Below are 14586 nucleotides of genomic sequence, written 5' to 3' on the forward strand. Positions count from 1 at the left end.
TCAAATCCAACACACTACTGCAACTTGTCTTTTATAGGAATTATTCATTTAAGTAGCAAAGGCTACCAGAATGCTACTTGGCCATCAGGAGTGTGCAGAGGGCACAGAAGTGGACACTGAGACTGCCAGGGGTCACACCTTTCCATGCCACCACCATGGAAGTGAGGTGGTGAGACAAATTTGATGTCTCACCCATTGTTGCTCGTTCTGGTGAGTGCGCTTCACACTCACTTGGCTCTGTTTTATTCCTTAGCTCTAGAGTCGCCAGGTATCTTTATGATACCACCACGAGGTTCAAGTTCAAGTTCAAATCAATGACTCAATACACCAATCAGTAAGGTTCAAAACAAGACACGTTTATTAATACACAGTTATTCGCTACTCATGCATATAATACTAAAAGACTAAACTATTCCTACCACTAATAGGCCAATACTTATCTGGATAAGGGAACCTGCCGGATCAGGGAACAATGGCCTCTTGCTCTGTACTGGATCTGCAGGCTTCCAGCTGGTATGGACTAAGGGGCCAGGAGTGTCTGTCTCGTAGCGTGTGTTATATGACACTTACTTGGTGGTGCAGCAATTGGCCAGGCTTTTCCTCCTTACGGTCAAGTTCGTCGAGAGCTGCTGAGATGTTATGCTGAGGGGGCCGGCTAAGAGAGTGAGCTGAACTTGGGACCTGACATTTATAGGTCCCAGGGGCTTTGTGCCCTTTTGGGCGGACCCCGAGCTTACTGTCAATCGATTGGATCTCATACCAATCGATTGGTATGAATCCCCCAATACTGGGGCCGTTTCTCGATCACTGGGCGGTTCTTCCTGGCTTGTTTGTCTCCTTTGTTTCAGACTCCCGTTGGCGCCGGGAAGTCTGACCTGCCATAGAATATCCCAAATGTAGCGAATCGTTGTATCCATTGTTCCCGGGGATCGCTCATTAATATGCAAACTGCTGGTTTCGGTGCTGTCTGCTTTCTCTGCAGGCAGAGTACACGGAGATTCTGCAACCTGCTTGTCTTTCTTAAAGTGTCCAATTTTCCCTGCGTGCTTTGTAAATCGCCATTTTGAGTCGGGAAGTGGCCAACTTCGGTGGCTACACCATCCTGTTTCAAACTGGTTAGGGCACATGATCACTGTGCTCAAAAACTGGGGTGATTGGATTTTGTGCCCTAAACGTGTACAATTCATTGGAAATCTCTCCATATTTATTATTAACTGTAATTGGTAACCAGACATTTAATATAATATAGGCCTCTACTTTCAACTTATAAACATAGTATACAATGTTTTCTGGATAAGAAATATACAGATAAGAAGGAAGAATATAGCATGCTGTGATTTCTGTAAATACAAGTGTAAGGCTAAGACCCGAAAGTAAGAAGAAAACAAAATCATCTGCTAATTACTTTTTCTGAGGGACAAGTGCAGAAAATGTTATTTTTTTCCCTTCTCCAAAAATTGCCAACCTCCTTCTGTTGAAATTGAAACAGATATGTTTGTGTGTGGCATCAAGTCAGACAATCCAAAGGCTATGAATTCCACCTGTGAAAGAGATGTTTGTGACTTTGCTGAAATAGATTGGTGCAAGAATGAACAGAAAATGAATGGAAATGATTGTCAGAAAGACCAAGATGCAGGCAAACAAAATGGGAATGATCTTCAGAATATAGAGTTGACAGATCTGTCATGGGTCAATAGTTTTCGAAGTCTTCACAATAAATATTTGGTTGAAAGTCAAAGTAATGATAACGTGACAGATTACATTATCGTTCAGAACAAGGATGAACTTGGTGCTTCTTATAGCTGTCCTTTGCAGAATGAATACATTTCACACCAGCAAGAAGGTATTGTTGAACTTGTATTTAAAGAATTACAGGGAATCAATCGAATACAAGAAGAAATTGTAGACTTACGGAGACATTTGACTTCACTAAAAGGATCTGTAGATGAAATGTCTAGTTGTTTAGATGCAATATTCGAGAAAATAGAATGGTTGAGGAACGGATTGCACACATCAAGTAGTTTGTATGAACTGGACAGAAACACAAACATCCAAGATGACTTACTATTGTACTTCTACAATATTCCTGAAGAAGCAAATGAAAACCCAGAAGATACAATTAATAATCATTTGTTAAAAAATAATTATTTTGATGGCATTAAACAACTTCTGCATATCAAGGAGGTTTATCGATTGGATTTAATGAGAAATGTGAGAGGAGAACCAAGACCGATCGTGGTAGCTTGTGCTAGACCTGAATACTGGCATCTTATCTGTGAAAAATGCCATCATTTGCAAAGCATGGGGATTGAAATTTCTACTTACGCACCTTCAACAAAAAACTGTCCGAATTCACTGACTTTAATGGAGCCATCAGAAGAGACAAATTTGAAAGAGCACATGAGTGAAACCTTCTACATTTGTGAAGACACATTTAATAGAATAGAAAGTGGCTCAGATGTTGAATTATCTTTCAAGATTAGAAAGACTGAAGAAATTAAAAAGATAAGACACTTGGTCAATAGAGAAAAAAGTTATTCAGTTGAAGAATCTGAATTAACACATGCCGCAAATGTTAATATGTTTTCTGATGCTTGTGTGACAAATCAGATCGTTGATACCAACTGCTTACCTAGGGTAGATGCGTCAGGAACTTCTGGATGCTTTATTGACTTTAGAGAATATCATGAAACGTCTCCAGAAGATTTGGCTCTCCTGGAGCAAAGCCTCCCTTGTAAGTGCCAAAATTGCACAAATGAACATTATTTTAAAGTGAGTGCTGAAAATCAAAAAATTGGATCTTTCTTGGATAAATATCTTGTATCTGCCAACCAAATATCTGAATTGCCCAATAGTGAGGTGAACCGTTATATTGAAAGTTCACAAAGTAATGCAGATATGAATTTATTGAGCACAGTATTTATGGGAGAAACAAACCTGAGCAATATCGTACCTTTGTCATGTGGCAGAGGAGATGGATTGGTGAACAACTTTAATGATGAGATGTTTGAAAATCATCAGAATGTTGATTATGAGGAATGGAGCCATTTTTCAGAACAGAGTTCCGATAACATGAGGACAGTTGGCGATCATGCCCAAGGAAACACTAATTTAACAGACGTGAGATTTAACTTGAAAAAGTTGGGGAGAGGGATTTTGGATTTTAAATCTGTCCTGAAGGAAGCCTTTACAGGATTAGGCAATACAAATTCACAGAATCATGAAGATTTGCTGGATTTCAATTCTCCTGACTTTAACAACTTTAACAACTGGAATCTAGCAGAAAGTAATAATGGCATGATGTCCTACAGAAAGAAACAGCTGGAAAGAAAAAATGGAAATGGCAGTAAAGATCTATTTATGGACTCTGCAAAAGAACCTAACTGGTTGATAAATGAAGCTGGTGCAGGTAACAAGTTACCCTTAGCTGATGGTTGCTTTACTTGCAGCCACCATGAAGTTCTCAACTGTTCATCACATAATCTGTTAACTTGCAAGACTAAAAATTCTTCTGACGATCAAATGCTGCTGTCAGTTTGTGGAGGACCAGAAATAAATGGCAACCGAGAGAAGGTAGTTGTACTATCACAGACCCTTGAACCCAGAACCAGTGTGCAACAGAAAGTCTGCAGGGATAAAGAACACTTAAACAAACGCCTGCATAATTTCAGAAGTGTGCTTGAGGAGAGACAACAAAAGGCCTTAAAAACAATGGAATATAATTCCCAGTGGTATACTGATCAACAAAAAGCACAAGAACCAGGTACTTATTAAAAATGTACATTAGAGAAAAAAATTATATCAGCTTGTGTTCATTATGATCCTTAAACTGATTAGTTTTTTTTAGTTGGAAGTTGGAACTTTATAACAGAATATTAAGGGATTGCAAGGTAGAGATTTCAATATAACTGAGACCAATAACCATAAATGTACCAATGTACAAAGAACATTACAGTACAGGAACAGGCCCTTCGGCCCACCAAGCCTGCGCCGATTCAGATTCCTTGTTTAGACCTACTACTTATTGTCCAAATGATCTGTATCCCTTCATTCCCCGCCAGTTCATGTGCTTATCAAGATACATCTTAAACGTTGCTACAGTGCCTGCCTCCACCACCTCCACTAGCAATGTTTTCCAGGCACCCACCACCCTCTGCGTGAAAAACTTACCCAACACATCTCCCCAAAACCTTCCCCCTCTCACCTTGACCCTGTGCCCCCTTGTAATTGAGTCCTCCACCCTGGGAAAAAGATTCTGACTATTCACCCTGTCTATACCTCTTGTAATTTTATAGACCTCAATCAAGTCTCCCTTCAGCCTCCATCTTTCATTCAACCTCTCCTCATAGCTAACACTCTCCAGACCAGGCAACATCCTGGTAAAACTTCTTTGCAATCTCTCCAAAGCATCCACATCTGTCTGGTAGTGTGGCGAACAGAACTGCATGCAATATTCAAATATTCTAATTGAGTTTTATACAACTCAAACATGACCTGCGAACTCTTGTACTCAGTGCCCCGGCTGATGAAGTCAAGCATGTTATCTGTCTTCTGGACCACCTTATTCACCAGCATTGCCACTTTCATGGAACTTTGGACCTGAACGCCCAGATCCCTCTGTATGTCAATGCACCTAGGGGTTCTGCCATTTACTGTATAATTCACACCTGAATTTGATCTTCCAAAATGCATTACCTTGCATTTGTCGGGATCGAATGCCATCTGCCATTTCTCTGCCCAACTCTCCAATCTATCTATATTCTGCTATATTCTCTGACAGTCCCCTTCACTATCTGCAGCTCCATCATTTTTATACATTACAAACAACCTGTGGAGCCCTGTGGTTACAGATCTCCATTCTGAAAAACTTCAACTTTACTCTCTGTCTCCTGTTGCCAAGCCAGTTCTTTATCCATGTAGCTAGCGCACCCCGAATCCCATGTGACTTTGCTTTCTGTACCAGTCTGCTATAATGCACCTACACAATTATCGTGCTTAAGAATGTATTTACTGTACAACTTTAGAACTATTGTAAAATGGCTAGTTTGGCTAGTCACAATCTTATATTACTGTGGAAACCGACATTGTAAAACTCCTCTAAGGAAGCAATTTTGTATTTTTATAATTCCAATCCAGCTTCAAATTGAATTTAAAAAGTGTGTAGGGTGTCCATCAACATTCTGGGCATTCTTTAAACCTAGCTGAAGGTACAAAATTATTTATAGATTGCAGTCATCTCCAGCAGAGCCCAGCAAAGAGAAAAACTGTACTTGCATTTAACCATACATGCTTGAAGTTCCCTGCTGGGCACCAAAGCTTAATGAGTGTAAATAGAGTACTGACTAGTTGGTGTGGTTTTATATAATTGCAACATATGTAATTCAGAACATATTAGGTGGTGTAGCCAAACAGGTTCGTTGATCATAGTTCAGCCAATCAGTTTAATATTGATGAGGGCAGCACGGTGGCACAGTGGTTAGCATTACTGCCTACGGCACTGGGCTCCCAGGTTCAAATCCCGGCTCTCGGTCACTGTCAGCGTGGAGTTTGCACATTTTCCCCATGTCTGCATGGGTTTCACCCCCATCACCCAAAGATGTGCAGGATAGGTAGATTGACTATGTTAAATTACCTCTTAATTAGAAAAAAAAGTTTAACATTGATGAGTTAAAATGGTCATTTTGGTTGGTGACCACTATAATGATTCTGACATAGGATAATGAAAGGATTTATTGCTGAATGGATGGATCTTGGAGACCTAAATTAACCGTTTGCAAATGATCACTAAAATGTCTTGTAGACTCAGATAAAGATGGCAAATAGTTACGGCATCTTTTCTTGAGGCATTATTGATTGCTAAATATTTGCCTCATAGTTTGTGCAAAATCCATTTTGCTTCAGCAACTTTACAATGTTAGTAACTTGTATGGATAGTATTTTTCTTTACCTCAGAAGGTGAACTGTCTCCTATGGCGTTGTAATGTTATCACTAAATTTTCATTAAAATATAATGGAGGGCATGTGACATTATTGCACCATTATCTATTTGAGCACAACATATACTTTGTCTTTGCAAATTTGCTTTTCTAAATATTTATTTGATGTGGTAGGGATAATTGAAGAGATAAGTTAGAGTATCATACGCAAATTACATCAATGTCATACACAAAGAGTGCAATATGCAGCCGTTTAATGATGGCATAATTGTAATGTTTACTTGCAGTGTATTGATACCTGAAATGCTAAGCAAACTCTGGACTTCTAATGAAACCTGCACAATGTGCCATGTCTTCCATCCAGTGGCAGTCACTCCATGCATGGATCCCTTTATTAATCAAGAACATTTCCATCTCTGTCTCAGTCTTCTACGAAAAAATGTCCCACAGATTCACCACATTCTGGTTAAAGAAATTCCTTCTGATCTCCGTTTTAAAGGACCGTCCCTTCAGTCTGAGACTGTGCCCTCGGGTTCTAGTTTTTCCTACTAGTGGAAACGTCCTCTCAACATCCACTCTATCCAGGCCTCTCAATATCCTGTAAGTTTCAATAAGATCCTCCCTCATCCTTCTAAACTTCATGAGTACAGATCCAGAGTCCTCAACCGTTCCTCGTGTAACAAGCTCTTCATTCCAGGGATCATTTTTGCGAACCTCTTCTGGACCTTTTCCAAGGCCAGCACATCCTTCCTTAGATACGGGGTTGAAAACTGCTCTCAATACTCCACATGGGGTCTGACCAGAGCCTTAGACAGCCTCAGAGGTACATCCCTGGGTTAGGATACAACCCTCTCAACGTGAATGCTAACCCTGTATTTGTCTTCCGAACTGCCGATGGAACCTGCACGTTAACCTTAAGAGAATCTTGAACAAGTCTCACAAGTCCCTTTGTGCTTCTGATTGCTTAAGTTTTTTTCCATTTAGAAAATAGTCTATGCCTCCATTCTTCCCACCAAAGTGCAATACCTCACACTTTTCCACATTGTATTCCATCTGCCACTTCTTTGCCCACTCTCTTAGCCTGTCCAAGTCCTTCTGCATACTCCCCCACTTCCTCAATACTATCTGCCCCTCTGAATACCTTTGTATCCTCTGCAAACTTAGCAACAGTGCCCTCAGTTCCTTCTTCCAGATTGTTAATGTGTATTGTAAAAGGTTGTGGTCCCAACACCGGCCCCTGAGGGGCACCACTAGTCTCCGGCTGTCATCCTGAAAAAGACTCCTTTATCCCCACTCTGCATTCTGCCAGTCAGTCAATCCTAAATCCATGCCAACATCTTACCCTTAACACCATGGGCACATTCTGTGTTGTATGATTTTCTATATGGAGGGATTGGATTATGATTTTGATGAGCAATTACAAATTCGGTATGTTCTCAGTAGGAGGGGGGCAGCAAGGTGGCACAGTGGTTAGCACTGCTGCCTCACGGTGTCACTGTCCGTGTGGAGTTTGCATATTCTCCCCATGTCTGCATGAGTCTCACCCCCACAACTCAGAGATGTGCAGGATAGGTGGATTGGTTATGTTCTCTGTAGGAAAAAGAAAATACAAAGGTGATTTTGCTATTTTTTGGATTCTAAAAGGACGAGGTTCTTTCCCAAACTTTGTACATAATAGTAAAACCCGAAGACATGTCTTTTGCTTGAAGGGAAATACATTCAGATTAATCTGCAGTGAGGGAGTGTAAATGTTTGCAACAGGCTCTTGAGAGGGACATTGGAAACAAGTATCATTGATTCATTCAAAAGCAAATGGGTGTCATTCAGGAAATCACATTTTGGGATACAGTATGTGAGTAATTTGAGAAATTCCATGTGGCAAATATTGCTTGAGTGGATGCAACATGTGACTGTGGATTTAGGTTCCCAAATTTTCTTTTTATTATGGACTAATTGAAAAAGAATGATTACTATGATGAGGCAATAATTGCACTATTGTTGTATCATGAGGCAACTCGGATTATCAAAGGTGGCTTAATAGCTAATGAGATTGGATGTTAAATGTTTATCATCACAAATTCGTATAGAATGTCAGAACAAATGTTCCCCCCGTTTGTCACCTAATATTTGAACTTTAGCTTTGGAAAGTTTTTGATATCAAAGACAGATAATTTGATATAGCAAATCTTAACTTGCTTTGGTCAGGCTAAATAACATTGTCAGTACCATGTGATAGGCTAGAAGCAACCACGTAAATGTGTATGTATATACACACAGTAGTGGTACTATTTCCCACTGATCAAAATTAGAAAATTAAAGCTTAAATTAATTTAAATAAGGAATTACATAGATATCAATATTTCATTTGTAACAAAAGCTTTAAAAATATATGTGGCAGAATAAATGTTCCAACATTCCAATGGTCTGGCGCAAAGTAGGTTGACATGAGTTTACCTTAGGTGGTGGATAGTCTTTTAAGAGGAAGGTCTGAGCAAAACAACTGGATGTTACACACTGAGAGTAGGAGAAGTTGGAGATATCTCAGAATAGAAACATCAAACTGGCTAAATTCAGGCCAGCATTGATAGCAGAAACCTCAAACCATTCTGTTTTTGTGTGTGGAAGAAAACATGACAAAACACATCCAGAAAAAGGATAAAATGTTCCTTGCATAACAATTTTGTGAATTTTTGACTTGTGTCTGTGCAAACTAACAATATTTTTCTTGTTTTTATTTTGCAGAAGGGTGTACAGCAGAGCTCCAGGTTAAAATATCTCTAATTACTGAATTTCGCAACTGAGGATCAATATATTATACATACTATCTATAGATAGAATATCTAATATATTATGTATAATGTATCTAAAATAACATACATAACTTCTCTATATACATCATAATCATCTTGTTCTGACTATAACTGCATGTTTTTGTCACCCCATCACTCGTTAACGTTGTTTCAGTAAAATGTGGGAAAGTGTAGTTTTTATTCTAAATGACACAATTCAGACAAACCTGCTTAATGTTGATCGGACTCACAGAAAAAATACAGGTTTTGTTCATTTCTACAAACACTTAGGTAAGTGAGTGATACCTATAAACACCCTAAATTAAAACTGTTTTTCGTAGAAGTCATTAGCTAATTTTACTGATGAAGCTCAATGTGTTTGTCACGCACAGTATGTAGTGCAAATTATTTTTTTCTATAAGCTGGAAAATGGTGTTCACTCTGCGGCAGTTATTACTGAAGGAATTGATTGCTGCACAGAGGAATGGAAACAACAGTTGCAGACCCACAAATTACATCTCGTATTATGAAACATTTGAGTCTGAAATCATATGCTAAAGGGAGTGCAGGAGCTGAGGAACCTGGGGTGTATATGCAAAACATGTGAAGGTGGCAGGACAGGTTGAAACAGTAGTTAAGAAGGCATATGGAACCTTGAGCTTTAAAATTGCTGCAGACAGGTTTGGCTTCAAGTGGAGGATTGTGTCCAACTCTAGGCACCACACTTCAGGAAGGATATGAAAGAATTAGAGAGGGGGCAGAAAAGATTTAGTAGAATGGCTCCAGGGATGAGGAACTTCAGTTTCGTGGATACATTTGAGAAGCTGGGGCTATTCTCCTTCGAGAAAAGAAGGTTGAGAGAAAATGTAATAGAGGTGCTCATAATCATAAGTGTCTGGACAGATTAGATAGGGAGGATCAATTCCCATTGGCAGACAGATCGAGAACCAGAGGACACTGGTTATTTTGCCATACAAATTAAATCAAAGGCGACGCAAGGAAAATCTTTTTTATGCAGTGAGAGGTTAGGATTCGGATTCACTGCCTTATATTCTAACTTTCGGAAGGCTATTACACAATTATCTGAAGAGAAAACATTTGGAGGGCTAAGGAGCAAAGACAGGAGTGAGACTAGCTGAGTTGCTCTTGCAGAGGACTGGCATTAAGACAATGGGCTTAATGACAACTTTTTGTACTGTAACCATATATAAGGTATCATGCAAAAATGATTGAACTCCAAATTTCAAAATGGGTTATTAAAGAACCAGCGTACAATTTATATGAAAGAATTGGACATAGTCAAAAACGTCCAAACAGCTTTATCTCTACCCAATGACATAGCGAATGGGGTTACCAGTGTGACTGCTTGCTGAGGGTGTTTGAAAACTTAAATTTATATGTGAGCAGCTGCACTTTTTTGATCGCAATGAAGCAATTAATAAAATAAACATTTTGTGCTGCAAAGCAGCTGAGAACCACCATAACCTGTTAATGCAGTCAGGCTCATCATACTTATCTAAACTCATATTGGACATACAATTTGTTCTTTCCAGTTTACCTTCTGTCATTGTAATCATGTAGATTTGGAATATTAGTGAAGTTTTGTGCTTGATTACATTTTCGTTGAACAGATCATTTAATTTCCTGTGTAATAAAGAAAGTTTACAATGTTTTCCCCCCATTCATTATTCTCTTATCTTTTATGATTATTATTGTTGCTGTGTTTCAACACAGACATTTGTGTTTTTGTGCATTTGGAAACAGGATGGTATAATAGCAATGTGAGCTGTGTTTTTCAGTGAAGTAAATGTATCTGTCTTAATAACTTTCAACTTAATTTGCATTTCTTAAATGTTCATTCCTCTTTAACAAAAAATGTAGGCTCAACTCGGAGGTGATGGAGATCCATCAAAGCCACCTTGGTTTAAAGCAGGGTAAGTTGTTGGCTCCAATATATAATGTAGTGTGGAGGCATCCATTAACCAAGTGTAATAATATATCAATTTTGCTTAACATCAAAAAGTATGCAGTAAAGTTCCTAAAATTTAGAACTAACCTTTCACAAATTAATGATATAGTATAAATGGCTGCATAGTGCAAATTGTTCTTGTATATGTCAGAGGCAAGCTTTCTTCGTTGATACTGCTTCATAATGAGTTTCATATAACACAGAGAATGGGGGCGGGATTCTCCGACCCCCCGCCGGCCCAGGTATGGGTTTTTATAAAATATGGTTAGTGCAACATGGAATTTTCATGCAATCAGGTCCTTGCAAACCATCCTGGAAACGTCTGTGAAGGAAATAACAACTGCTATGTTTGCATGGGGCTTCAAGACTTTTCCACAGCAACAGCTTACAAATTTTACCAAATGAATGTTTTGTTGACTGCACCTGAGCATGTGATATCCGTGCCATTTCTGGTGCTTTTCATAATCAACCCCATGAAGGTAAAATAAAATGCACAAAATTTGTGTTCATGTAGCATCTGACCGCAGAAACTTGGACTATGACAGTTGCCATTATCCAAGAAGTAGTCACATAACCTTCATTGTATAGCATTCCATTCTGCCCACATTATCCAAATGGGGTAAGAGTATTGGATGGATATTCATTACAACAGAGCTAGCTTATGTATCTATGGCCCCATTGAGAACCCTGAAACAATAGGGGATTACATTGGCTTGGACATCTCAATTTTCCCTTGAGTTCCATTTCCACGTCTACAAAATTGCCCTCGGCAACTAAATCATAATGCTTAATTCAATCATCAGTGATCGGAACGATCATGGAATTGTTAATTCAAGTTCCGATAGAAAAACATCTAGTAACTGGAAATATAAGAGTAGTTAGTGCAGATTACAAAAGGAAAGGCCATACCTGATCGGCCTTATAGAATTCTTTGAACAAATAACAGGATGGATTAAGGTAATGTAATAGATGTAAGACATTTGGAGTTCCAAAAAGCCTTTAATAAGGTGTCACATAGTAGACTCATGACTAAAGTCAGAACATGCGGAGACAGGTGAAAAGAAGCAGAATGGATAGTAAGCATAAAACAGCAAGTAGGGTTAAATGTCACTACTGATATTGGTGAATGGTAGAAAGTGATGTTCCACAAAAATTGGTGCTGATTTTCTGGAATGTTAGAGGGCATAATTACTCCATGTAGCTGAAATTGATAATACTAATAGGCATCGTTCATAATCAGGCTGTGCCAACCCGAGACCTCATTGCTGTTATGCCTTTGCGTTTGCATTTGAGACTCAAGGGCAGCCACTGCGTAATCTTTGCTTGTCAACTGACCAGGCCCTGCACCCCACTGCCCCCCATTCTGCCTCCTGTCCTACCTTCCCCTTTGGGGTCTCATCCAACCAGCCCTAAGGCTGGCCTCCTTCACTCTCATCACACCGCCCCCCCCCCCATCTCATCATCCCCACACCCTCAAACACTCAAGACCACTAATCGCTGTAAACTAAGCGCTAATTTGCATCTTCTGACCACAAGGGAAAAAACCTTATTTAAGGCTGTGAACACTTTAATAACACAGGCTCCAGACACATTCAGGGCTGTGACCACTTTCTAAAACAGACAGGCGGAAGGCTTCATGACAACACACACCATTCGCGATCCCTATCTCGGAGGTGGAGCTTGACCACACCCCCCTCTCACCCCCAATACCTTGCACCTGCAGCTGACCGGCAGATACTGTTCCCTTGTAATCCCTGGTTCTAGGTGGAGACTGTGGTGCTCACCCCTTCCTCCCTATCGGAGGTTATGGTGCTTGGTTTCTGTTTTTAAGTAGTGAATTGCACCGCGTAACACCACGCTGGTGGCAGGAAAATTCAGTGAGGTCTGAAGAAGCAACTAGAACGTTACTTGTTCTTTGAAAAAGTAACAAGTCAAGTGGATAATGGGGATCATGTGGATAGAGTCCATTTGGACTTCCCGAAGACATTTGATAAGGTGCCGTATGAAAGGTTACTAAACAAGGTTGGATCACATGGGATTAGGGAAAATTTATTAGCTCGGATAGAAGACTGGCTAATCGACAGAAAACAGAGGATTGGGCTAAGTGGGTCAATTTTTGGTTAGCAAGATGTAACTCGCGGGGTGTCACAGGGTTCGGTCCTCGGGCCCCAACTATTTACAATATATAAATATATTGTAAATATATGACTTGGATGTGGGGATAGAAGACACGATAGCTAACTTTGCAGATGACACTAAAATAGGTAGGAGAGTAAGTTACAATGAGGAAATGATACACTTACAAATGGATATAGATAGATTAAGTGAGTGGGCCATAATTTGGCAGATGGAGTTTAATGTCGATAGTTGTGAGGTTTTGGTCAGAAAAATGGAGAGACAACTTAATATCTAAATGGAGAGAAATTTCGGTGTACTTTATGCCAGAGGGATCTTGGATGTTCTCATGCATGAATCGCAGAAAACTAGCATGCAGGTACAGCAGGTATTCAAGAAGGCAAATAGAACATAGGTCTTGATAGCTAAAGAAATGGAGTATACTCTCTCGAGTTTAGATGAATGAGAGGAGATCAAATGAGGTATACAAGATGATAAAAGATATTGACAAAGTAGATGTAGAGCAGATGTTGTTTCTTGTGGGGAAATCGAGAATGAGAGATCAGCATTTTAGGATACTTCTCTCAAAGGGTGGTGAATCTGTGGTATTCACCGCCCCAGAGTGCGTTAGATGCCGGGAGATTAAGTAAATTTAATGAGCAGGTAGACAGATTTTTAATTAGTATTGGGTTGAAAGGTAATGGAGAATGGGCAGGAAAGTGGAGTTGAGGCTGAGAGGAGATCAGCCATGATCGTATTGAATGGTGGAGCGGGCTTGAGGGTTTGAATTTCCCAATCCTGAGTTCTTCAGCTGAATTCTCAGCTTCACAATGCTGGCAGCGAGAATCATGATCAGACAGAGAATCGCAGCAGTGGAAAAATGCATTTTGCGCCCGGCGCCTATTCCGTCGCTATGCTCCAATACCTCGCTGGCTGTTTGCGCCCTGCGCCGGCAGGTCAAGGATTTAAATATCCTTAGCAGCTTGGACATCTCATGCTCCATTCCTGTGCGATGCTCCGCCCCTCTTAGGCGGAAATCTTGTGGGTGCGAATTGGTACAAATATTTACAAGTGGGGACTGGGCACCATAGCTATGGAAGGGAAGTGGGAGGCTAAAAGAACTCTCAAAAAGCCTCCAAAATTGTCAGGATTGCTGGGCGATGGCTGCCAGGCAGGGCGCAGTACCTGGAAATGACTTGGTGCCAAGTTCATAGACTCGGGATGTCACCCTCTAGAGTGGAGTAGCCAGGCTCAGATTGCCATTGCTGCAGTATGTGAATTCAAATACACCCTTTTGGTGTTACTTACAGGCCGTGGCCGCTCACACTGCTGACTACTCATATCCCAGCTGTATCTTCAGTAGGATGGGCGCGGTCATGCTCAAATTAGTGGCCGACCAGGTGTTGGCAGTCCTCAGAAGCATTGCCCCACTGCAGGGGAAACAGGGATTAGCAGAGCTCACCCCAGCCAAAGGACACCTGCATTGTGACCTTTGGAACCCTCCCTTGTTCTCTGCACCTCTCAAGGCCTCACAAGTTACCCACAGCCTTCAGGTCACTAGCTATCTCCTGGTGAGGCTGGCAGCGCTGACTGCCTCTATCACCACCTCCTAGGTGCTGTTCAGGAGAGCATCTTGACTCTGTAGCCCACATTGGGACGAGGATGTTCCTCCTCTCGCCAGTGGCAGCGAACAGTGGGTCCACCTTGGATTCATGACTGGGGAGCAGGTCTTCTCTGAGTCATCTTTGTGGCTGCAGTGAGCGTGTGGTAAGTGGAG

The 14586-nt window shown here is 40.5% G+C and overlaps 1 protein-coding gene across 20 annotated transcripts in view; it reads left to right on the forward strand.

Moving 5' to 3' along the window:
- Nucleotides 1-14586, forward strand: part of LOC119962769 (protein unc-13 homolog B-like) — a 746238-nt gene that overhangs the window by 525184 nt on the left and 206468 nt on the right. For all 20 annotated transcript variants that reach the window (XR_005459949.1, XM_038790824.1, XM_038790825.1 and 17 more), the window contains one exon: nt 10607-10659. Coding sequence is in view for 19 of the 20 variants with exons in the window: in XM_038790824.1 (XP_038646752.1) it covers nt 10607-10659 (53 nt within the window). In the remaining variant the exon portion in view is untranslated. The remainder of the gene's footprint in view (nt 1-10606; nt 10660-14586) is intronic.

This window comes from Scyliorhinus canicula, chromosome 3, assembly GCF_902713615.1.
Source record: "Scyliorhinus canicula chromosome 3, sScyCan1.1, whole genome shotgun sequence".
Lineage (NCBI taxonomy): Eukaryota > Metazoa > Chordata > Chondrichthyes > Carcharhiniformes > Scyliorhinidae > Scyliorhinus > Scyliorhinus canicula.